We start from the raw sequence: 26,379 nt of genomic DNA on the forward strand, positions 1-26,379 counted from the left end.
GGGCAACACTTATCTCGTAATGCCATAAACCCTGCAGAGTGTCCTTCCTCAGACAGCTGCAGCCTCTAAGAGTAGGTGGGGGCCAGAGACACTTTGTACTCTCAGCAGGGCGGGTGTACTTGATGCTAAGCACACGTGACTCCCACCTGATGAACCAGACCGGGCACAGCAGCCTGGCAGAGCCCCAGTATTGTCTGGCAGGCCAGCTGGGCGGACTCTGGGCATGACAGGGACCGACCCAGGGGATCCAGGCAGGTCACACCCACTGACTGTGCGCACGCCTGCAACACACACAAAGATACAACAGCTGTTCACAGAACTCCTAGTTGCACCTTCTGCAGCCCAGAAGACTCTGCTGGGATGAGCCTTGGTTTAGTAATTAGCTGCTGATCATGCATTCTCAATAACTAGTCACCCTTCTTAACAACTAGCAAATGCAATGCATTATTTTTCCATTCTTGTGTCTAAAAGGAGTAAAACTGATATTGTTTTATCTAGTAGCTGCATTTACTCGTACTTCAGGGTGCTTACAGTAGCACTCATTTTTCGGACTGCAGTAATTTGCATTTGTGTGATATTTCGGACTTCTCTGAGGAACAGTCATGTACAGCCGCGGTCAAAAATACGCGGCCCACGGCTTAGGCGCAAGGAGCGGCTGCAGGGCAGCACCGCGGCGCTGCTACCTGCGTCAGGCGCTCACTGCGAGGGTGTTGAGAGTGATGACAGAGCTTCGCCCTCACTCTTCCCTGACCACGCCACACGGCTGATGAATGTCAACTGCAGTGTTCAGCTGTTTCGCGGCTGATGGTCAGTATGAAAGAGGGCTCTGCAATGCGTGCTGCATGTGACTTTCAGTACCTACTCGAATATCTCCTCTTCCCTATGCACAGACCGGCTACGGCAGGCGCGCGTTCCGCAGTTCGAATAAGCGCGTCTGCCTGCGAAGCGTCCGAGTTTGGTTCGCATTCCATACTTACGTGCGACTTGCGTCCGTGTACGCCGCGCTCCAGTGCCCGGCGCTTGGTCGGGTTAACCCTAATTAGTAGCTGGAGCTCGCTCCTTTAAAATTGTTAATTTAAAGCTAAAAAAAAATCTAAGCACACTCCTGCTGCAACGAAATTACGAGTAACAGACTACCAGAAACAAAACAGGGCTTTACCGAGTTCACAGACCGTGGTCCTGACGCGACAATAACTTGTTCTACCCTATTTCTTGAGCACCGTCATGCCTGTGCACCTAAGCTTACTACGCATGGGCGCGCTGGGCATACGAGAGCGAAGCCGTATCCAGGCGGCAACGGCGAACCGCGCGCACTACTCTTCAGCACGGCTGGCAAACGACGCAAAGCGGAGACGCGCCCCTTCATACTGACCGCCAGCCGCGAAACAGCTGAACGCCGCACTTGACATTTATCAGCCGTGTGGCGTGCTCAGGGGAGAGTGACGACGAAGCTTTTCTGTCGTAACTCTGTGCACCCTCGCAGCAATCGCCCGACGGAGGTAGCAGCGCTGCGGTGTGGCCCCGAAGCCGCTCCTTGCACCGGAGCCATGGGCCGCGTATTTTTGATTGCGGCTGTACGTCATAGGAACATGTACATTTTCACAGCCGATATTTCGCACTCTGTCGAGTCCAGTCCAAAAGTTCGATTTTTCAGACTAAAATAGGAGCTATGAATACCATGGAGATCAGTTTTCAATCGAAAGTGCGTTTTATCGGCTTAATATAGACATGAGAGGGCATCGCTGTCACAACGAACCGGTTCTCCAAACGCCGCGAAACACGCCATCTTGTATTTAAATGGTGTCAGCCAGCTAATGGTACAGTATCAGCAGGCACTGATGAAGTCAGTTGGATGGACTGCCTTAGATAATTTTGGCTATTTGTTCTTTACCGCTGCCACACTCTCCGCTGCCACTGAGATGGCCTACGAAAATCATGTGATCGTGATGAAAACGTGACAGCTGCAGCATCCACCGTGGCTTGGACGACACTCCTTGCTGTGTAGGACAGGTGATGTGGGGGGGAACAGGGGCGGGGGCTTTTTGGAGGCGCTCACTTTCGCTGGTGTCTTCCTGCGGGTTATCTCTTTTAGCCTTTGTGAGCGTTGTTGCCCATGAAAATTGACTGTCCTTGCTTTGCGCGGTGCAAGCATTCATTCATGGCATGACCTGCAGCTGCGTCGCACTGTCTGGTATCATGACACGAGGTAGTCCGGACATGACGAAAACATGACTACGACTCAGATACAGTCTAATATTATTGCTTGCAAGCGGAACACGGGGAAAGGCAGATTTAGCAATATTTTAAAGCCGGTTTTCCCTGGAAAGGTCTTTTTTTTGCAGCTCATAGATTTTTCGGACTGTCTGATTATTCGGGCCATTTTCTGTGTCACGCCGAGACCTAAAAATCGGTAGGCAACTGTGTACAAACATAATGGTAGTTTTTTCCCCTCACTTCATTGGTTTCAGGATTTATCTTGCATCACATTTGGAACCAAGGCACAAACAATGAGATTTTTTTTTTTTTCTCTGTGCTGCTCAGGGTAGCCACAGCGGCCTTGGTCCATTGACACTTCATGCTGTGAAGAAAACTTTCAGGGCATGAAGGATGGTAACCAGTACAGTGGCACCATCTGTCAGCAAATACTGAAACAAAGAGCCATCCAATTAGAGAGCCACTTGGCTCGCCAACCACCGGCCTCAATCACCCACCTAACTCCCTCACAGCCATAACTCAGGTGCCAGTTACCTGGCTGGAGCTGGCCTGGTGCAGGAGGCGGAGGCATCCTGCAAGTCCGGGCTTGCGGGCCAATGCCTGGCACAGCTGGGGCAGGTGTCCCAGCACGGGCAGCCGCTCCCGCAGGTTGGGCTGTCCCTGGAGCACTCCGCAGGCCGCCGAGCACAGGAGCTCCAGGGGGCTGCCCTCGTCCACCTGCGATGATGGCACAAACAGGATCAGACACCTCCACACTAGCTTGGCACATGCCTTTCAGGGCTGAGTGCATGATGCTGGCCATTTATTCGATGATAGTGCAGCATTCATCCCAGGACAAATTTCTGTAAGCACAAACCTACCGTAAAAACCGGAATATAGGTCGAACCTTTTTTCAAAAAACCATGGTGAAAAGTCGACCCCCGTCTTATATACCGGTCATTGGCGGAAAAAATACGGAAGTCTTGCAACAATGGGTGGCTGAAGTCAACAGTCTCCATCACCATCGCCATCAGCAGCGGTGCTGCCATTTTGCGTTTTAGTAGATGCAAAGCGGAAGCTAACGGCAATTTACCGTCGCCTTCAAGAAAAACACGATTGAGTACGAGGAAGCTCACGGGAACCTGGCGGTACAGCGCGAATTTGGAGTATCCGAAGAGAGCATTCAGTACTGGCGGAGGCAGAAGCTGCGTATTACAACTTGCAGCAACCAGAAGAAAACATTTCGTGGGCAGACCGTAGTGTATCGAGAATAGGAAGGAAACGTTGCGCTGCGAGCAAGATCGCTGCCTTTGACTGCCGAATGCATCCGCGTGAAAGCGGCAGAGATCGCGCGTGCCTCTAGACTCACGAGAGCGCAATTCAAAGGTTCGCCATCCTGGTTGCGGCGATTCATGAAGAGGAGGGCTTTGCTCTACGGCGCCGTACTTGCCTGTGCCAGAAACAAACACGCGGGCCGATTGGTGCGCGATATTGTTAAAAAATTTGCCGGGTGTACATACAAGCAGCATTTAAATGAAATTAAATACTGTCACCATGGTCCAATCTCTAGAGTCGCATTTGTTTCAAAGTAAGGATGTCTTTCGGTACTTTTCCCATTGAAAAAAGATTTTTTTCATTTTTAGAATTGGTTAGTTAGGGGGTCGACCTATATTCCGGTCCGACCTATAGTCCGGTTTTTACGGTAGGTGAACTGATGATGATGATGCTAGGTTTTTATGGCGCAGGGGCACCTAAGACCAAAGAGCGCCAAACACGAGGTTTTTGGCCGACTCAGGCTAAAATATATAGATACAATCCTAGGTGAATTGAGAAGAAAACTGTGTCTGTCAACAGGCCAACTACATGAATGTAACTGCAGTCTTAAATGTAAGCACAAAGCACACACAGTATACAATGCCGAACAATAACTTCTACTGCACTCTATAAAGCTCTCAATAAGTTAATGCTAGGGGTATGCGAATACTGAAATTCTCGAATATGAATCAAATACAGATATAAAAAAAATTGAATATCGAAGATCTGTTCAGTACGAAACAAATATTTCAGAAAATGATAAACAGGCAAATGCTATTGCCCTTATTGCTTTTTAAAATAGTGTGTGGTCTTTGTGAATGAAATACGGTCGAGCCCACATATAACAGCCCCACTTAAGAGGAACTTTCGCTTATGACGAACAAGACCTGCGTGACCGTCAAAATATACATTATTTCGATGGCACAAAATCACACGTATAACGAATGTCATTAAGCGCTGCTGATTGTTTACAGTGGACGGATGGCATAAAGCCGGCGCCGCGATGCAAGATAACCTGCCTCCGACCCCTTTGTGCGCCCGGCGCGCGGCATGTCTTCCCAAGCCTCATCGCAGGCGAATTGCCCGCCCCGGTTTGTGCCGCTCTCGAGCGAGCTACCCTTTCCCTGCCAACGCGCCTTCCAACATCGGCCTTCCGCACCTCCTCGCAACTCCGCTCCCCACTCCTCCCTCTCTAGCAAATCCGCGCGTGGCCTCCGCGATCAACTGCGCCGCCGCCGGTGGGAATCGCGGAGGCTACACTCCGTGAAGCAGGCCTTCCGTGGGAGCCAAGAGGTGGCTGCACTGATGCTCACAGACGCCCCTCATTGATCTCTCTGCTGGCGCTGTGTGTCTGTTGATTGGCTTGATTGCCGCCTGCGCGCGTTGCACGTCTGCCCCATCGCGCGCTTTTGTCACTCTTGTTGCGATGCGTACATTTCGTTGACTCCATTCTAATCTAGGGCCCTGGTTGTAATTCAGGGTGGCGGACGAGAACACCGTGCCCATTTCCATTGTATTCAGCAGTAGAGATGATAAAAGCGGCCTGGGTGGAGGTGACGGCCACTGGCGAGCGGAACTGCTTCTGCAAGGCCGGCTTCGTCGACACACTGATGCCGAGCCTGATGCTTCGGAAGATGACCAGCCCGGCGGCGATTTGTGGCAGCACTTCATCGCCTCCGACATGGGAGGTCATGACATTGGTTGGAATGATTTTATTTCTGTCGATGACGACACCGACACCGCGAAACCATGCACAGATGAGGGCATCGTTTCTGAAGTGCGGGATGAGAGTGACGTAGAGGGATCAGATGAGAATGAAACTTTGAAGCCAGCACCCATAAGCACGCCTGTAGCAATGAGCTACATAGAGGGCCTCGATGATAGCACGCTTCTGCTTTAAATAAACTTGAAACCTCCCTCATCGGATCTGCGCTGCAAAAACATGTCCACCACGGATTTTTTCTCAATGGAAAAATTCTGTGTTTTGACAAGCAACTGTCTAAAGCTGTGGTCCACTTACTACGAACTTCGGGATATAACGAACGGACGCCGCGTGGCGCTCATGTTCGTTATAAGCGGGCTCGACTGTAAATAAAAGCAGACTGACTTAGCACCACATAAAAAAGCATAACGCACACAGAAATGTATACTACCTCATTAGACAGCAACTGACCTGTAATGCGTTCACGCAAAATGAAATCCATAAAATGATGCATAACTGGCAACTAGAAATAACCTGATGGCAAGCAAAACCTCATTACTTGGAGTTCAAGGGACAGGAAGGAATGCCTGCATTATTGAAGGTCAATTTATAAAATGCCCCAAGCCCTTACCAGAAGAAAAAACATCTGCTGAAAATGCGAAAATGCAGTGAAGCCTTATGACGAGGTTCAACCGCACAAACACTGAAAAGCCTGTGACGAGCGCGCAGTTTCAGTGTGCTGGAAGAGCAACACGGATGTGAGAAGAATACCCATTGATATCGGAAGGGTGAAACTGCTCCCAAAAAGGGAAAAGAAATGACCAGCGCTGCACCAGTCGGTGTCCTGGGTTCAGAACCACCGGTGAAGAACGCAAGGGCTGACCACCACCATCGCTGCGGGCGAGCAGCGAAGCTCAGAAACCGAAACTATGCAGCCAGGCTATTTTTGGGCCAGGTGACAAGGGCCCTCCGACCGTCATCCCGCCTGCCATTAAGTGCTTATAAGAGATGTGTGCATTAGAATGCACCATGCAACAGGTGGGATTTCTACATGGTCACTTGCCCTGTTGTGACACCTCGACTCGATTGTCGCGAGCCTCATGCGAAGTTCCACAAGTGGGCTTTCCCACATATCATCGTTGACGAAAATGATATGGCAGAGCCCACACTAGGGGAGTTAGGAAGGCGACAGGACGAATGCCATTTGTGTGGGCATTAAGTATGTAACACGTAATTCCACACTTGCCATTTCAATGAAGCCGCATGCCTCCGACATGCTTTGCTGCTGCATTTTCGCATATTCGGGACTAAAGACTCGGCACAGATAAGTTCCACGAACTGTGACTACTGTTCTACTTTGACATCCAAGTGGACAACATCCAAGAATGGTACATATTCAAAGCCATGCAGGCGCAATGTGTTGGCACGCAGAGAACTTCAGCCCCGCAATTTAAGAGGCTCCCTTTGGGCTTGAATTTAATTTTCTTTGATCAAGTTTTCGATCTCCCCAGCAGTCTGAATTAACAAGGTTAGAGTATACACATTATATGGCAGCTTGCGTATTGGCGGCGAGTGACAATGAGGACTGAAAAATCAAGGTGTGTACAAAATTTCAGGTGCCCTTATACATTGGCACTGGAGGCCATGTCGTGGTGCCGCAGGGAAGTCTGAATACTAATCAAGCAAGTCCGAAAAATCAGCGGTTCGAATTTTCAATCATCGACTGTATACTGGGCACGCATTTCCCTTAGTGTCTCGTCTTCTGGTGCACAAAGGTTTGCAAAATGCTCGCCAACAACGACAGATTAAAGAAGTGCAAAACTATTCACACCCTCTACCTTGCCTGTTCTGACACTGCAAGGAAACTCGAGCATATTTCCAAAGCACCCAAACGCCTGAAAACTCGTAAATATGTCACGCACATCGAGTGGTTCCTTGACAAGGAGGCCACAGATGCGGTCGAGGCACTCGGTGAGGAATTCGAGTGGCCGGCGCAAGGTCCAGCCCGGGTTCTGTACGAAGAGGCGCACGTACACGCCTGCCACCATCAATTCCGAGGGGTCCTCTTCCACCAGGCTGAACTCGGCGGGAAGCTGCACAAGGAAACACAATCGACAACAGAAGTTCCTGAATGCATCCCTGGATAGCCAAAACTCTAGCCGGTGCTAGAGCACCTTCAGGTGCACCAAAAGAACATGCTGAATACCATGCGACACTCGTAGTAACCACCAGCCACAACTCTGAAAACAAGTTAATTTTTCCGGCGCTTACATGCTTACTCTGGAGTGCAACTTGGGCTGCATGTTGCACCGAGTTGTTTGCGCCGATTCATATGTGCAATAACTAATTTAGCCCTAAAGCACATTTTTTTTACACCTGGGGACCGTATGGGCATTTTTTCATGTTAGCCTTAAAGCAAACATTTGAGCAGCATTAGGAGAGAAACCATTGATATAATTTACAAACAGTGTGAAACTGTCAGAAGGTGAGCACATCTTCGCTTCCAGTAAATGGTAGCAGTTATCAATGGACAAAGGCAAAGATGATGTGACGAAGGAAGCAAAGAGAAAATGAGCTGCCACATTTTGGTTCCTTCACTTGCCATGTCTTCACACTACTTTTTTATCAGCACAGCACGGCCTATGGTGATTACCAGGAGACAGATATGACGCACATCACTAATATGAAAATGCCGGTGATTTTATCTAATCTTGAATACAATATGCAATGAGTAATATTTATAGAGGTGTCAAAATAAGGCTTAGATAAAACAAGGTATGGTTTGGAATGTGGGGTATAATTCCCTCAAGCTGAGTATGGGCTACGACAGATGACATACATGGTACAGGGCTCGCGATTAATTTCAATCACCTGGACCTCTTCACCATGCACTGAAAAGGAATGTAGCAGATATCTAAACACATGTGATAAGACAATGTGACCCACTCACCTTGCAGTTAGTCTTGGGGTCCTGCTTCTGAAGGTTCCACTGCCTGAACAAGAGATAAAAGATTCCTTGCAGCAAGAATCACACTCCACGGTCCCTTGGACATTCTTCCATGTGTCCTTTACTTGACAAGTTATCACGAACAAGTGATCACCAAAGCACATGCCACTGTACCTCGCTTTTGATCACATCAAACAGTTCTCAGCCTTTGCCTCTCACATAATCAAGCACACTCTCCAACCTCAATCCTTGCTCTGCCCTGCTCTGTTCTGTTCTAGAACTGCAATGGAAACTTAAAACTTTCCAAGTATCTGCACCAGAAATTCATTTTTTTTTTCTTTTTTCCAAGGTACGTACGGCAATACAGGACATATAGGTCAAAACTCAACTGGTAGATTCGCAACAGAAGATGGTATATTCGTCAAAAGAGTGCAAAAATGGACATAGCTTGTTCACCCTACCCTTCACAGATTGCTTGATGCTGAGAGAGCTCTTCGTATGTTCAGGGTGCAGCTAGGAAAAAAAATTTTCTTTTGACCGCACTCACTCGAGAGCCATGCGGCGCACTGTCTGGCACAGCCGTTGTCGTGTTTCCTCCTTCCAGACCAACTCTGGGTTCTCTTGCTGGGCTGCAGTGAGACGGTGGTGATGCAGCACTTGAAACACCAAGGCAACACTCAATCGGGCACAAGGTACAAATGAAGCCTCAATAACACAATCACGACTGATATGAATTTCAGTATGAAATGCATTTGTAAAGAATTTTTGCCCAGAGCCCAACGAGTAAAAAATGTGCAGAATTTCGGGTGTTCCAAACATTCTCCTGCAGCACTACGGATCACCTGAACGAAACAGCCATGACCACTGGCAGCAAAGCAGAAGGGAGGCGAGACAGATTTGGGATTTAGTGGCAACAAAACAGCCTACTCTAAATGATCCAGCTGAAAAATGGGGGCGGAAGGGAGGATGGGATGACACTGGGATGGTGCACACCTGACAAAAGACTGGGGACACACTGCCTGCTTACAACCAGCACCACAACAGTCAACTGTACGTCATGCACCAAGAGCACTGAGTGCTGGAGCAAGGCCTGCACACTGACACCATCCTGATCGCCATTTGCACAGTGCGTACCTGTGAGCATATAGTGAGAGCATAACCAGATGCACACACGCTCATGGGTTAACCTTTGCAACCAGAAAATGTTTGGAAATTTGTATTAGCCAAGTATTACAGCTTTCAGGATTCCCACAAGCTGTAAATCTGATAAATCTGCGTGAATGCATATCCTGTGCTTCAACACAGAATTTATTTGTTTTGTGACTATATAAATTTCAGGTGATAATAACATTTCTTGCACCAAAGTGAGATTGTGTGATCAAAATTCAACAGTACATTGCAAAGCAAGTAAGCAACTCGCAGAACAAGCTCACATATGCCAATGTCAGGCATATGTACCTTCCTCGGCTCCCACCAGTTTGTGAATGGTGTTTTGAGGCTGTTTACATTCACTAAGAATGCTCATCCATAGTTTGCAACTTTTGAAAAGGCTGTTGTGGATTGCACTGCACGCTAAGCACTCAAAATAACAAGGCAGCAGGAAAAAAAAGACATCACATTCCAGAGTGCAGAGGACACCGAACAGCACTATATAGCACTGCGCTTTATTTTTCTCTTTCTTAATGGCATGTCAGATTTGCTGCCTTGTTATTAAAAAAATTTGTAAGCTCACCCAGTTCACCACACTTCAAATATATAACAACACTGCATTTGTACAATGACAACTTGCTCATCTACTCAGCTCAGCCAGAGAGCAGCGGACAATACCAGCAGAAGGTGGGACTGAGGCTGTTGGCACGCAGCAGAGACCATGCAGCATGAATGTCTACAGTCAAGGTGTTGTCTCTGCTAAAAAGAACCATGCAATGTGGTTTGCTTCTCAGCTGTACAGCGCCCCTATAGACCAAATGGCCTTGAAAGGTGAACACAAAGATTCTCGTTACCTTACGCAGACCTAAGAGCTGAAGAGGTGCCGCAGCTGCTCCACTACACAACTAAGAAACAAGCCCCATTGCAAGGTTACTTTTGGCAAAGGCAATACCTTGCAAACAAGGCAGCCCAGGACTGAGGTCATAGCATCTCCCCTCATTGGTCGCTACCCGCGCAGCCTGCTGATGGCACACCCACCCTGGAAAAGGTGCAGGGCCTCCTTGGGGCCCTGGCGCATGGCGTCCAGGAAGACAGTTGGAAGGAAGCGGCCGGCCGTGCTGCGCACCAGTGGACCGTGCAGCTTGTCGGCAGCCATCTTGGCCAGGAGCTCCCCTGCCCGCTCACGTAGCGTCTCATCCGTGCCATTGCACCACTGGTCCAGAAGGTACACCACCGCACCTGCCACACACAGGATGATGATGACGATGATGGAGAGGACATCCACGAATCAATGAAGGATAGAAGACTGGGCAAGTTTGCAATCACTAACTACACTGAAACAGTGAAAAAAAGGTACAACACAAGAAGAGACACAAAAATGATACAGCGCCACACTGTGTTTGTCTTTCCACTTCTGTCACAGTCACTTTCACACTGTTTATGACTTATGTTTATGACTTATAATCGAGGGCTGAGCACCTCTACCGCTCACCGGTAGAGACAAGTAACTGTCTGGAATTCAGAATACAAATCAAATATATACTTGTCATTTGGTACATATTTTCTTTGAAAAAAGGATACTGAAAAGTCCTCCAAAAATTAACAGAAACTGAATACCGCAAACTTTTATGCATCAGGCTGGGATGAAACAACAATATCTAGGCAAGTTATCCGAAGACAGAGTTGAAAGCATCAGGAAAACAGTCCGAAAGCATCTTCACTTCTTTCTCCATTGGTTAGCAAGTAAGCTGGTCACATTCCACTTATTACATCATCAGGTGCAGCTCAGCTTGGACCTTAAGCCAAATTTCGCACATGGGCTTTCCCCTCATATCGAAGTTGATCAAAATACATGGCTGACCATCCACTTCGAGCAATCACAATGCAAAAGTGCGAGGTTTCAGTGCAACAGCACTCTAGGGCATTCTTCCTATTTCTGCAGTGTTGACGACGGCGGCACTTGCATGGAAAAAACAACGAGTGCGAGGGAAAAGGTGAGCAGCACTGCGCTGGCGAGCTGTGAAGTGCCAGGTTGGAATTCATGGTGGCCTCGTGTGCAGCATAGCCATACAGTGCTTGTGCCAACCACTGTTACATGACTTCATGGAGTCCTCCTTGCACAACAGTGAAAACTAGTGGCTGCAGCTTTGGCCATGGCATGATGCAGCTGGTCGCGCATGGTCATGCCACAGCTCACATAATGGAATGATCTAGAGCGAAAGCACCAAGCTCACAACCAGAAGAAAAGGAAGAAAACAGGGAAAAAAAAAAAACTGATATATTCACCCCCACAAACTGCTGTTGCATATTCACCCCCACAAACTGCTGTTGCATATTCACCCCCACAAACTGCTGTTGCAAAGAAATCCATTTGCAAAGACCACATGCTATACTGAAAAAAGAAAATAAATATAAATGACAACACTCACCAATTTTTACTTTTTGTGCAATTTTTTAAAACAAATATCTGATTCAATATTTGAAGACATTATTCTGGTATTCGTATTTGATTTGTATTCAAAATTTAAATATTCGCGCACCTTTAGTGTGTGCAAATCCACTATTAAACAAGCAAACAAGGAAAGGATTACCAGAGAGCTTGGAAAAAGAGAGGAAACTATGCCAACCTAGCAATGCTTGCAGTGCATTCAACACTAACCTTTGGCGATGGCCTCCTTGACCAGGCGACTGTTTGAAACCAGTGGAAGGAGTGTGTCCAGCACCACCAGCCTCTCTGGAATGTCAAGCACAGCAGCTCAGCAGTTGGCTCACAGATCAGCAGAGGATCAGGAACTGGGGCGGGCTGGCTAGCAAATTACTGACAGCTAACAGCACTGGTAGAAAGTACCAAGAGAACAGGGTGCTTGTGCAGTCTGCCTAGTGTTCTTGTGTCCCATTCTACAGGTGCTGTTAACTGTCGATAGTCAGCAGTGCAGCAAGAGGGCATTTCAAACCGGATTTAATATTATCACTTGCAAGCAAGCGTAACGTGAGAAATGGCTAAATTCGAGATTTTTCATGCCGTTTTTTTTTTCAGCAGCAATGTTTTTTAAGTTAACAAATTTTTTGGACTACGTATCTGATTATTCTCACCTTTTTTTTTTTTTTTCTGGTCCCACCGAGCGCGAAAAATCAGTCAGTGATTGTGCAACACTACCAAACAATTCCCACTGAGAAGTCCAATACACCCAAGCCACAAGGCACTGGGATTCCCACTAATGGTGCACACTTTCATGCAAGCAACAGATATAATCATCCTAAACAGATAAAAAACACACTCTCCAGCTATGACAAATACTTCTAACTCTTCATGAAATTAATGTTACTGATTCATACAATACAGCTGCACTCATGCACTTTTGTGAGAGCTAGTGTTGGATTCTTTCACATGCTTCAGGTGAAAATTGAGATTTCTGCCTGTAGATTGGCTACAACGGTACTCTTTATTTGTTTTTTCAACATAATAAAATATTTCAACTCAAACATTTTTGCATTTTGCAGTCATATTGATTCAAGTGTTATTTTTCAGTACATGGTCATAAGCAAGACGTACTCAAGACCACACACTGCAGTGAATTGAATGTCTGTGAGGATCCAACAAGGGTTCCAGAGTACCCCCATCGGTTTGAAATACCGAATTTACTCGCATAATTTGTGCACCTTAAACTTTTACCCAGATTTTTGATAAAAAAAAAAGCTTTCGCTCGCATATTCTGCGCTTTCTGTAGCGCCAGACTACCATCACGAATGCGGGTGAATGCAAGGCAGGCTTGGGAAGATCGATGTGACCGCGTCACCAAGTACGGTTTCGAAAGGTGAGAGTGGCGAGGGCACAAATTGTGCGCTGTTTACCCAGCTCACTCATACTGGCAGTCACTTTCCCAGACGAACAGTTGTGCGCACGGCTGAATCCAAAACTACCAACCCGCTTGCTGCTCGGCTTGACACTCACTAGCGAGCCAGACTGCACGCGAGGGCGCCGTTTTACCGCCTGTTGTCACCTTTGCCTCCCACCGCTGACTTCACGATTGTATCATTGTGTGTTTATTGCTTTGAGCTGCGCACGTGCCGTCATGCCATCCCATGGAGAACTACATAACATGGGGCAGGGCGGGAGGGGGTACGTGCTTTACATTTGGAGTGAGCTTTTATTTATTTTTTGGCCAGCGAGGGATGCGAGATGGGGGGCTTGGAAGAGAGGGGGGGTCTACATATAAGCGGCAGTATACAGCATACATTCCTAGTTACGACCTTTATAGCATTTTTTTTTAGACATGTTCAGAAAATTTTCACGTAATTAGCACACCCCCTTTTTAAAGCCCTTTTTAAAAATGTGCACAATTATGCGAGTAAATACGGTATATAACTGACGTCTTGAACCCACTGTCAAAAATTCAAGACTGTGCTCCTGGACAAGCTGTGCCATCTAGTTTACTTTTATAACACCATCTCTTTGGTTTCAGTGTTGTTTTTCATTTTCTAACGCGAGGCGACATGAAAAACGAAACTGCATATTTTCTTTTAAGAGCAGTTGTGGTGAGTTGGACAACCACGCAGATTGGTCAGATTTCAGTTTCGATTGCAAGACTTCACCTCAGATGCCTGTGACATCAGCGCATGCTCATGTGTTTCGTTTTGCTGTTCACATTGTATTTTTGCAGTGGTCTTAATTTGTAAATGAAGAGAATGGTTTTACTTGATGCTTTAGGGTCTTTGCAGCATACTGCCAGGACATTTTATCAAATGCGCCAGCATATTTTTTTTTAGTAAGCTGTCAAGGAAGGCCACGTCTCCTTTTCACCCATAGAACCCATTCACTACCACCTGAAAAAATTTTAAAAAATTAAGAAATGTAGGAACTCCAAGCTCTAGTATAAAAAAAGGCAAGACAGAACAAGTGTAATGTGCAGCACTTCACATATCTACCTCCACTTCATACCCTTGCGCAACTGCTTTCTATAGTGGCACAGAAGTCATTCTGCCTAACCTGAGGAAGACCACGGAAAGAGAAGTGTATTATGCACCCAGCTGAAAGTCACAAGAATGGTAGGCAACAACATGTGTAATGTTTTGTATGTTTTAATCTTTCTGCAATCAATTTTAGCTCAGTGCAGCAGCTTATTTCTGATTTGCTTGTATTCTCTTTTTTTTTGTGTTGGCAGCATATTTATCTAATAAATTTACGAAAAATTTTGCACACACAACTTCAGCATTTTTTTTTTGTTTGGAAGTATAAACAATCAGTTACAATTTGATGTATTACAATGCGTAGTGCATTCAGCACTTCTTGAAGAAGTAATATTTATTTTCAACCCCTCAAAATCAGTTTTTTTCTCACGGTAAGGAAACACTTAAGGGGGTCGAATTAATGAGGTGTTTAAGTACAGTGTGATGCAACTATCTCTAGAGATACAGTAAGAGGTACGCAAAAAGAGGTTGTTTCTTTTTTGCATGTTGCTGTAAATGACTGTGATGCCTATGTAAGCAACCACCATGTGCAAGCTGCACCAGGTGCAAAGAAGGAAGGTAGCGAAGGACAGCTCACGTTCAGCCTCCTTGAAGGTGACCAACACCAGGAGCAGATAGACCAGCACCTCTGAGTTGGCAATGTCGCTCACACACTCCTGGCTTCCTGTCAGTGCTTGAATCACCTGTAGGCACAATCACCAGTCAGGCAGTCACTTTACCTCAATGCAGGGTCGGGGAGCACAAGATTCTTGGTGTGGATGTGGCACAGAAGAAAAAAAAAAACTGCGTAGAGCATCCAATATGTACTTTCAAAATGAACCAGAATACTAGTTAAAAATATGCTGAAGAACACGGTAAACGGGAGGCCAAGCGCAAGTCTGACATCGACGAAAAGTGTGTTCGCTGCTGGTGTACGCAAATGCAAGACCTTGCTGAGACTACCCAAACCCGGAAGGCTTTCCATGGGAAACAGTGCAAGCTCCCAACACTTGAAGAGGACCTCATCAAGTACGTTCACACTACTAGGAGAAACGGCTTCGCGGTGACTACAGAAATGATCTGTATGAAAGCAATCGCTATCACTCAGCACATAAACATTTGACCTAAGGACTTCAAAGCCAGTCGAGGGTGGCTTCAACGTTTTAAGAAACAGCACCAACTCTCCATCCGCCGTCGAATGACGTTAAGCGAGAAGCTGCCAGGCTGAATACGAGGACCACATATTGAAGTTTCATCACTTTGTCAACGCACTTCGGGGGGAGCATGAGTATGACCTCTCACTGATAGGCAATGCTGATCAGACCCCTGTCTGGTTTGAAGCCCTTGAAAATTGCATGGTGGAAGCCAGAGGGGCAAAAACTGTCTCTGTGCGAACTACCGGCGCTGAATGGCAAAGGTGCACAGTGATGTCTTGCATCACCGCTGATGGAAGGAAGCTTCCACCCTACGTTGTATTTAAGAGAAAGACTCTGCAAAGAGAGAAGTTCCCCCAGGGTATCACCCCTTCAAAACCCTCATGAAAAATTTTGGAAGTGGGCTTTCGTGCATATCATGGTTGACTAAAATGAGGTGGCAACGGTCCTGCTGGAAGAGTTATGAAGGAGAGCGAAAAGGTGCCATGGATGTGGGCTTTAGGTATGTAACAGATTATGGAAGGGTCTAACACACAAGCGAAAAAATGTACTTTTACGTTGTGATTGTTCAAAGAGGACGGTCAGCCATCTTGTTCTCAACAGGTGTCATTTGTGGGAATTGCTTGCAGAATTTCGTATTATGTCCAATCTCAGCAGTATCCAAATGTGAACTTATGCAATAAAAGACAGATAAAGCAAACAGGATGCCTTTGCAATGTTTTGCTGGCCCTTTGAACTCTAATCTTCAGATAAATTTCCCAGATATTGTGGTTTTGTCACAATCAAATTTATTAAAGTCAGTGAGGTATTCGGTTGCTGGAAGATATTAAAAAATTCGGCAATTACTCAAAATATAAATTTTTCTCATCGAATATAAACCAACATCAAGTATATTCATATTTCCAATTTTTAATATTTTCATGCCCCAAATAAAACAGGAAAAAAATATATATATGAAACGGTACACACATCAGCATGGGTCTGCCCATGTTGTCTTGAGATTAAAACCAAGAGCAGTTTATAAAAGACACCTTTAAGACCATACATCAGGCCTGCCTAAAGGTGCCCAACATAGGGTACATGTATGGCAAAACTACAAGAGACAATTTATGAAGCTATTCAGGTGTCTTCAGCCTTAGAAGTTTGGTCTACCATCACGCTTGCAATCCCTGCCATTCAGTAACACATCAGCACCAAATTTTATAGGTGACGCCTTTGAGAAAGATTTTATCCCCACTAATATAAATGTGGCAGTCTGACAACCATTTCTGACTGGAACGCCACCAGTAACAGGTGCACCGCAAGAGCTCCGCTGCTTTGCAAGTCATTACTGCTTTGGAGAGTGGCCCTAGAACAGCAATAGCCCCAAATTCAGTCAAAAGAAATGTTCAACTTGAGAGTTTTCAGAAAGCCCTGCAGAACTCTTTGTGCTAGCAGCTTAAGGGTGGACACGGCTCTTTGAAACGAAAAAATAGCAAGAAAAATCGATATTTTGAAAATTACATTTTCGAAATCTACAGCTAATATTCCTTAAACTCACCAGGTTTTCAGTCACGTGGTTCAGTATTTTCGCCGCAAGATCAATTTATAACATCCCCGTGAGCTCAATTCCACGCAAAAACAGCTCTTTCTGTCGCAGCACGTAGCTCTTCTTCCATGCGCGCGATCGCAGCCATCTTGGTCTCATTGGAAAGAGTGGCTTTTCTTTTACAATTTTCCACCATAAATGCCTCTGCCAGTTCGCTGGTGATGTCTAAATCCACGCACAAAGAGAAGTTCCAATGCACGGTATTATTCGTCGAGCTAGTGCACGTGACCAAAGCACATGTGAGCCAGCGCACTGTGATTGGCTGCGCGAGGCCGTCGTCTGCTCCACTCTGCAAGCAATGTGAGGCGCGTCTCTTCGTTCTTTGTGAGAAGTGTGGAACGATATCCGATCCAACGGGGAAGTTCGCCACGAGGCACAAGTCCGGCAAAAGAAAGAAGCGATTTGTTTATAACTTCCAGAAGCGCGCCATTCCTTCGGAGGGCATCAAGAACAGTCTGCTGCCAACGGCAAGTGAGGCCAAAGCTGCCGACAGTGCTCAAGTAGGCCTAGCCAGCTCATCGACGAGTCAAAGTGTTGCAGACAGTGGTCGCGTTCGGCATGAAATTGCAATGTTGCAGCGTGCAGATTTGGTGCAGAGGGAGGTTAAAACTCAAGAAAAACTTCAAGTTCTTGCTTCAACTCCAGCAACAACGTGAAAGCTGAATTTTCTCACTCGCGCTGACGACGATGCAGCCGCGCCAGCCAACATCGAGACTGGCTTCGTTGCCGTAAACTTGGACTCCGTGAACGCGATGATGTCGTGGTAAAGTGTGCAGCGTGCAGCGGTAGCATCACTATAGGCAGAGGTGAACGAGAATATGGCCTCGCCATAAAGATTGTTATCAGGTGTGTGTGCTGTGGTGATGTGGCGTCAGCGTGGAGCTCGCCCCGCATGAACGGCAACCAGAAGAAGGCTAAACCGTTCGTTGTGAACATTCTTGCAGCATGCGCGATGCAAGTTACCGAGAATCAGCAAACGGAGCTAAACGACATTTTTGCCACGATGAACATTTCCCACTGCGGCCCTCACAGCAAAACATGGCAGAGGTACATAAAGAGGAAGTTGGCGCCCGCGGCAGATCTTGCTGCCGAGAAGCAGGCGACTCTGTGCGCGCAATCGGGTCAAAAAACTCTACAAAGATTTGAAGCTTGGGAAAGCGCCATTTAGGTGGCCATAGTCGAACTGACTACATTCCTGGTGGCTTTTAGTTACATAGGATGCAAAATATGGCACTATATTGTCTGCATTTTGATTAAAAGTGGGTGTATTTCTTTTTTTCTCATTTTCTCAAAACTTCCATTTTTGACTTCTTGCTAATCTGCGGAAGCGATATCTCGGCCTTCAAGGCAGGCAGAACCATAATTTTTGTTGTGGCATGTAGCGAAGAGTGTAAAGTACACAATGTTGCAATGTTAGGAATGGATTTTGGAATTTAGGTTTTAAAATTTAGCAGTTCTGCTCTAGATCAGACAACAGGGTACCCACATTTGGAACACTGAACTTGGAATTGCTATAGCATCGCTATTATTTGCAACATCAAAAAAGTACTCCCAACATTGCATTCCTTACGCTTTATAGTAGCTAGCCACATGTTAATATCAATTTCCATGGTGTGGTTATTTTTTCATTGTTCCTGCGAATAATGAACCACCAATCTCCCTTATCTTCGTAACTAAATGGCCTAATAAAAAAAAAACTAGATATTTGACATCAGTGCAAGAAACTGAATGAGAGTAGTAAATTTAATCAAATACAGTCAAAAAATAAAAAATAGCTTTAAGAGACATGTCCCCCCCTTCATTAAGAATTAAGTTGAAGTAGATGCAACATGTTCAACAGGCTCAAAGACAGACAGTGAAATTCAACATCATAGGAAATACCAAATAAATCACTACCTGGCTATTCCACCCGATATCATTGCTACACCAATGTTCAAGCTCCATCACATGTAAACCTTTGTGTACCTAATTACAGAGTTTGTGAAACGCAGGCAAACAGCTCGACTATACAATATGAAGACTTTCTCTGGCGCTTCTTTAACAGCCCATGAAATCTATAGACTAAGTTGTACTGTAAAATTCTTTCTGGGCCATTAAATTTTGCCACTTGTGAAAATTTGCAACAAGGCATGCCTTGCTAATGGACCAGCTGAGCTGTGCCATAACGGTTTGCGCATGAGCCAAGGCTCTCTCTAAGGCAGTGCCCTTACAAGCCAACAAGCCTGCACAATAAAAGCCTCCAGTTATCTATCATGAGGGGAACAAAAAGTGCAAAAGGGTGACATATGAGAAGAAGAAATGCATAGGAGAGGTGCTTCTGTTCATAAGTCGTACTTTCACGTTGTTTCTTCAAATCATGAACGTAAACCAAGTTGCCCAGCTTTGCACTACACACCGGTGTTAACACGTCTTGAAACTGCATCTCTCACTACGTATTATAACACCCTGAAAGAGTTGGTATGGGCACACTGACCTGCACCGTGACAGCTTGCAGGCGCCGGCAGTTGTCCAGGCTCAGCAGACAGAACAGCAGGCGGAAGTGGCCAACACACAGGCTCTCCAGGCCTGCGTGCATGAACAGGGAAAGCGTCATTTCATGTCCAGTTTAGAAGACTGAGCTACATTTCAAATTTAAAAGGGTGCAGAAGATTATCAGTACTTTTTTAACGCAGCAAGAAGCCATGCTGCAGTGTACAGCCCATGAGGTCACTGAATGCAGAAACGAATAAATGAATGGCCAAACGAACAAATGAGTGATGGGGTAAACACACAAATTACCCTGTGGTCAATGTTCACACAAAGCTGCAGCCCTTCCTAAATACCCCCCTCCGACCCAGATTTCACCTTATCGTTTTATTACGAAAGAAGGCATGCCAGACAGTAGCATCGCATATCAAGAGCTGTCTGCATATTAAACACAAAATCCTGCATTAGAAGGCTGCACATGCATTTATTTACCACTAGCAAAATGCCGTTCCTTTCTTTTCCTTGTTTTTTTTCTGGCAGCATTATTAACGGCCAAATAGTAGAAAGGCAAATTAAGAGAACCCCAGTAGAGATCGGTGCAAGCCAGCCTTGGTGTAAGGGCACAAAAATAAGGGCAGGGCACAGCATGTTTACACATCACGTAAAAAAAAATGCCACTGCAACAAAAAAGTAAAAAGCCCAAAAGTTATCATCCACATGATAGATGCAACAGACAGACAGGCAAAAAAATTGTGCCAGTTTTTTTATTCGTACATAGAAGAATGCCCTTCCGAACTGTGGCTGTTTATTAGAATTAGAACAACTCAAGAAGAGGACTCCACAAAAACTAACAAAAACTGACAACTAACAAAAACAAAAAAAGAAACTGATGGTGTTAAACACTGCCCATTATTCGGACATTTTTTAAGAGGCAGTGCATTAACACTCGCAGTAGCATGCATGTTAGACAGGAAGGGACGCAAGCCAAGAACGCAGGTTTTCCAAGTGCCTTTTGAAAGCCACTGGGGTTCCTTGAGGCTAAAAAGATTTGAGAACTCCTGAACTACACTCCCGCAGTGAAGGAAAAACATGCACACTGACCGGGGTTGTTCCGCAGGACATTGTGCAGGGCCTGAAGAGCCTGCTCGGTCTGTGCCACCCGCTGACTACCACCACTGCCACTGTTCGTCGTGCTGCTGTTGTCTTCCAGCGAGCGAGCCGAGTGCAGGTACTGTGCCTGGGACCCCACAAAGTCCAGCAGGTCCAGGGCAAACTGGCGTGGGTTCTGCAAGGCCGTTTGAAGAGAGGATCTTTGCAGACCGAAGCTAGATACAGGCTTATAAGGCATGCTATAGTGGATGAGGAAAACTACTGATTAATTTCAAACAATTTGGACTTGGCCTGGAACTGGGATGAATTTCTTTCAAGTGCAAAGTTTCCCAGAAAACTGTGAAGCTTCACCCAGTAGCTGATGGCTGTGCTTATGTGAACAGAAATGAGTAACTACTCTCTCGTTTCAAACCTAATTCTACCTTTAGAGATCCCAGTAAACACAGTCGACCCACTTGAGGTTTCTAATGGTCAGAGTACAAGTTTTTGCAGTTCGCAACCAGTGAATCAAACCTCTCAGAAGCACCTCTTCAAATGCCTTCACACAAAGCAGCCCATAGCACAGGAGGCAGCCAGGAAAGTATTACACAAAAAGGCACACTTCAAACAAATTTATTTAAAATACCAGCCTCAACAGAGTATCAACGCATTAACACAAATTAATTTCATTCTACCTGTTCAACAAAACTATAACAAGGAATCACCGTGGTACACAATATTAAGGACACACTAAGAAGAGTGCCATCAAATTTTTATTCGGGACTAAAAATTTATTCTGTCACTATTTGTTGGCTGCGTTGATGTTTGTCGAGCAGCAAAAGACTCATTTATTGCTCAGAAAGTTGAAATTAAAAACATTCCCTGCCACTCAATTTAAATTCGTGATGTCAAGAACTCCATGATGACTGTTTGGAAGTGAATATCGGTATGGCCCAGCCTCAGGAATTCGCACACAAAAGAACTGCCTAGCTGCACTACAGTTTACGGCGAAATCGGCCAGCAGAGGAGGCACCTGCATTTTATTTTCCGGCCTTTTCTAGTCTGCAGAAACTCTGCTTTCAGTTCCAGTAGCCTGTCACATGATTAGAACGTGGTAATTTGTTGATGCAGGCCAACTTCTATTATGCAGTAAAAGCTCGTTAATTCGGGAAAATGGACAATTCAAACTGCCGGCTTGGTCCAGGTAAACACCCATGTAAGTCTATGGCATAAGATGCCCGCTATATCGGATGCTGCGAATCTTTCACTGGTTAATTAATAGGGGAGACTGCTCTTGGAGGCCAAAAAAATTGCAAAAAAATATATTTTTTTAAAATGGAATTTTCGAAATCTGCAGCTGTTTCTCTACCTGTGAATTTTCAAATCTCCAGAGCCAATATCTGAGCTGTAAAATGAGTAGAAAACTTGGATCTAAGCTCTCTCTCGGCAGATTTTCGCGCAATAACGGGTTTTTCTGCGACATGCTATTATTGTTTCACTGCAGCGATCGCTGCCATCTTGGTTTCATTTGGAAGAGCTGCTTTTCGTTTTGAGTTTCGCGCAGTTGCTTCTCTTTTATGCTTATTAGATGAGGGAGAAAATGGTGCCAAAAAGCAGTCACAACGCGCGATGCTATTCCCTAGTCAGTGCACGTGACTAAAGGCTGCTATCTAAATGGATGAAGTGCCCCGTGTCGCCTGCTGGAAGCGTCCGTTGAGCATAAGCGGTAGCCATCTTGTCAAGGTGTGTTCACTGGTGCATCTCGCGACGATGTCAACGCCGGCACCAAAGTTCCGCACGACTCACAGATACGGAAAAAAGAGGAAAAAATTGCTCATTAGCAACCTGAAGAAGAGCGCCACGGTCACCTCGAGCCCCGCGGACACCTGAAGCGCTGTGGATACGCCTCCACTAGCGGATCGGGAGGTGCCGGCCGAGCTAGGCCTAACTGTGGCGCCGGTCGCGGAAGCCTCATCGGGCAGCGGTCGTGTTCGTCATGATACCCCAATGCTGCAACCTTGTGAGATAGAAGAAATGGACAAGAAAGCTCAGAAGAAACTTCAGCAGATGGCATCAGCGGCAGCAACAGAGTGCAAGGAAGCGTTCTTCGGTGGAATGAGAGACTCTGCAACACCTTCTCCATCATCAGCTTGCATTGGTGAACGAGATGCTGGCGTCACTGAAGTGCAAAGTATGCAATGGCGACGTGACAATTGAAAAATCCGATAGAGAGTACGGCCTCATCACCGAACTGATCCTGGCATGTGCGAACCGTGGCGACATTTTAGCTCGAAGGGGTTCACCGCGTGTGGAGACCGACCAGACAGTGAGCCCGTTCGTGGTGAACATCCTCGCCGCACGCGCGATGCAGTCAACGGGAAACCAGCGTGCCGCGTTGAACGACATATTTTCGGTGATGAATATATCCCACCGCGGTCTGCATTCAAAAGCTTGACAGAAATACGTCAAGAATAAGTTGACGCCCACGGTGGACCGTGTGGCTCAGAAGTTTACTTCCGACTGTGCGTGATCAGTTCGGGGAGTTTACACAGATTTGAATCTCGGGAATCCGGGCAACATCGTGGTGTCATTCGATGGCTCATGGATGGCACATCCCAGGAGGCTATTAGGTGTCTGCTAATGCCAGTATGTGAATAAATTTTAAGTACTTTGCCATAAACAACACTTCGTTTGTTTTTGCTTTCTTTCTCAAAATGGTAATTTTGGACTCATAGCAAATCCCAAAATAGCATATCTCGGCATCTATGGCAGATAGAACCATTATTCTTTTTTTAGCATGTAGCCATATATATGTGTAGATTAGGCAATGTTGGGAGCAGAATTTGTAATTAAAATTCCGAAATTTTTTAATTTGCTTAAGTTTTTGAATGAAAGTTAGGCACTCCCGTGAAATTCCGAGCAAGCGCCCCCACCCCCGCAAACCGAAATTATTGGCAAAGTAGGGAGGGGGCGCTATCCTGGAACGGTGCCGAAATTCAAGATGGCGGCGACATTTTCCCGCCAGAAAAGAAAAAAGCGCAGTGCTAATGGATTTAAAACGTCCTGCCTTTCTTGACCCTCTCAAAGAGCTCAAACAGCGGCGCGTCTTTATTCAACTTTCTTCGAAGTTTTGCGTTCCTGTAGCAAATTCTCAAAATTTTTGTCCCATTCCCGTATCCATTTCCAGTAGTGCCTGAAGTCTCGAGTCGCTTGGTGCACATTCCTTCCGTTTTCCCGAAGCCATTGTATGACCTCAAATTTTCTTCGCCAATTGTACAAATGCACTGCCGACTAGATAACACCAAAACAAGACAAATGGCGTGTGGCGAACGAGCATGCGAAATTGCGAATGGCTTGAAAAGCACGATTGGATTGGATAGGGCAGGCCAGTGTTGCCTGGGCGCAGTGTGGGATAAGGGCGGATGGGAGGCGCTTTCTCAGGACGGCGCGGGAATGTGAAATTAACAGTGAAGTTAGGGGAGCCCTTGCATGGGTGTTCGGAATTTTACGGTATTTGTACCTAGAGTTTCAATGTCTTTAAAAACTACTTATGATGGTAAAATTAAAAAAAAGTTTCCAACATAGCACCCCTTTCTGTTTCTAGAACCTAACCAAGTGCAATTCATGAACTTTTATAATGCACTTTTTCTCTTAATTGTTTTTTTTTAATGAGGGTGTTAATTAAGTGTATCGCAGGAAATAATCAGCCTATCATGAAACCAATGACATTTTTGAAATCAGCACGAAAAACTAGTCAAGGATAAGTAATTTGATTAAATTTGGTGCAGAAACAAATTTTTTCTTTAAGAGCAGTCTCCCCCCTTACTGGTCTTAAAACAAATTTTTATTATTAGAGATATTGTGGTGGTGGTAGTGGTTTTATTAAAAAGAATAGTAAAAAGGAAGGAAAAGATTTTTGCTAGCCCCGGCATTTGCCATCGATACTGAAGCACCTGAGCTGGGGCAGCGGAAATAAAGGATAGCAGGCAGAATGGAGAAATGAAATGAAAGAGGTGAGGGGACAGGAAGAGAGGATAGGAGAAGTAATATTGTAATGAAATTAAGTATGCACATGTATTTCTTCTGCCTGTTTTCAACAATGTAATTAGTTTCAGCTTATCTCAATTAGTTCTCTACTTATGGAAAAATAACTGTAGCCTAATAATTAAGTAATTTGTTACGGGTCATTAAGACACTTTCCCTCAACATTTCTTGGTTCCCATTAAAATGTAGCAGTAGCCAAAAACCTGCCATGCAGAGCTATGCTATTTATATTGTTATTAAGGTACATCATCATATAAAAGTGTTCGATTATGTGGATGCATCAACATTCTGGAATATAAATAGCTGGTATTATTGTTCACAAAATTTGATATGTCCAACTTAGACACATAGAAATAGCATAGCTCCACAGTTCAATTCTTCCTGAATTCAATGGTGCAAAATTTATTAAAATTGCACCACAAAACAATGAAAAGTTCCATAAGGCTAGTGACGTTGGCAAAAAACATGAAGCTGAGCAAATCGCATTTAAAGTTTTGACGCTGACTACTGAAAATTTGGGGAGGAATCTTCAACAACGAATTTTATTTAGATGTTCCCTATCTGTTTCCCTACAAAGCAAAACAAAAAGTGTCTTATTCCATCCAAGGAAACATTAATTAAAAAAATGTCGAACGTGTAAGCGTGATGAAGTTGTAAAAAAATTATTTCTGATGAAGTTATCGGTACATTTCTTCTAGAGACAATGGAGTGCAGGGCTAGGGTGTTGAGCTCTAAAGACAATATTCTGAATCCTGAAAACTGTTTTTTGAGAGACCTAGCGGTCCGGAGCCAAGGAGATCCGAGCCCTCACCATGGCAAGCAGTTGGGTGGTCCTGAAAAGGACCGTTGGGTGCGACGCTCGACACATCTCCTACTCTGTCTTTGAAAAGAACCGCCTGGATGTTAGGCAGCATGCTGCCCTGTGCTGCTGGAGAACGTCTTCATAGCAGTCCAGGACTGTAATATTTATTTGCTCCCGTTTTGTGCCGCCCTGTCAGTCTCTCTTCCGTATTAGTGCTCTTTAGCTGAGCTCCATTTGCCTTACGCAAACGCAGGGCGTCTTTTTCTAGGCTTCGACGAACAAGGCAGCCACCAGCAGCATAGCCCAAACTTGCCATTACTTGACCTCCTTCCTTGGTTGTAGATGGCAACAGCCTCAGCAGCAGCCCGCTTCACACTTTCCAAAGAAGCATTCCCATTCTTTGAAGCTTGCGTCCAAATGAGAGTGTAGGCTCTCACTCGCATTCTGAGTCTTTCCTTCACTGCGCCATGCCAAAAGGTTCTTATTGCAGAGCCTTGCAAACACTGGCTCCAGAGCAGCCCCAACACAAGCCGGGAGGGCACTCTTGTGTGGAGGTGGATAGTCACCATTGGTCAAGGCTCTGTTGAGCTTGCGCCAAGAGTCAGCACCCTCAGGGCACTTGCAGTGGTTCGGGACATCATCAGTAGAAGTCATGTTCAGGAGTGTAGCTTCCACTGCCTTCTTCATGCCTGGAACGTCATTACTGTTGCTCCTCAGGGCATAGCCGTAGTAGTTGATCTTCTTGATCTTTTCCTGCGTCAGCTTGTCTCTCCCGCCAAGAGATTCACCTTGAGCCTTCTTTCTATCAACCAGGTTCTGCAGAGCAGTCCCCATTTGCTTATGAACGTGGTTGATGCAATCGTTCTTGTCAATCTTTATGAATCCGTACACTTTAGCTTCTGACAAAGCATGAAAAGTCCGGCTGTCTCCATCAGAGAGGACGGTCGTGTAGCGCAGACCATACTTGGCCAGAGACCCCTGAAA

The 26,379-nt window shown here is 45.7% G+C and overlaps 1 protein-coding gene across 1 annotated transcript in view; it reads right to left on the reverse strand.

Moving 5' to 3' along the window:
• The window catches only part of LOC144099367 (dnaJ homolog subfamily C member 13-like), a 153,742-nt gene that overhangs the window by 15,668 nt on the left and 111,695 nt on the right, over window positions 1-26,379 (reverse strand). Inside the window, exons 35-44 of the mRNA XM_077632600.1 lie at window positions 20,562-20,745; window positions 19,468-19,559; window positions 14,851-14,956; window positions 11,965-12,039; window positions 10,344-10,544; window positions 8,704-8,785; window positions 8,160-8,202; window positions 7,132-7,302; window positions 2,749-2,931; window positions 147-281 (exon numbers count right to left, since the gene is read on the reverse strand). Coding sequence (XP_077488726.1) covers window positions 147-281; window positions 2,749-2,931; window positions 7,132-7,302; window positions 8,160-8,202; window positions 8,704-8,785; window positions 10,344-10,544; window positions 11,965-12,039; window positions 14,851-14,956; window positions 19,468-19,559; window positions 20,562-20,745 — 1,272 coding nt within the window. The remainder of the gene's footprint in view (window positions 1-146; window positions 282-2,748; window positions 2,932-7,131; window positions 7,303-8,159; window positions 8,203-8,703; window positions 8,786-10,343; window positions 10,545-11,964; window positions 12,040-14,850; window positions 14,957-19,467; window positions 19,560-20,561; window positions 20,746-26,379) is intronic.

The sequence above is a fragment of the Amblyomma americanum genome, chromosome 7 (genome assembly GCF_052857255.1).
Source record: "Amblyomma americanum isolate KBUSLIRL-KWMA chromosome 7, ASM5285725v1, whole genome shotgun sequence".
NCBI lineage: Eukaryota > Metazoa > Arthropoda > Arachnida > Ixodida > Ixodidae > Amblyomma > Amblyomma americanum.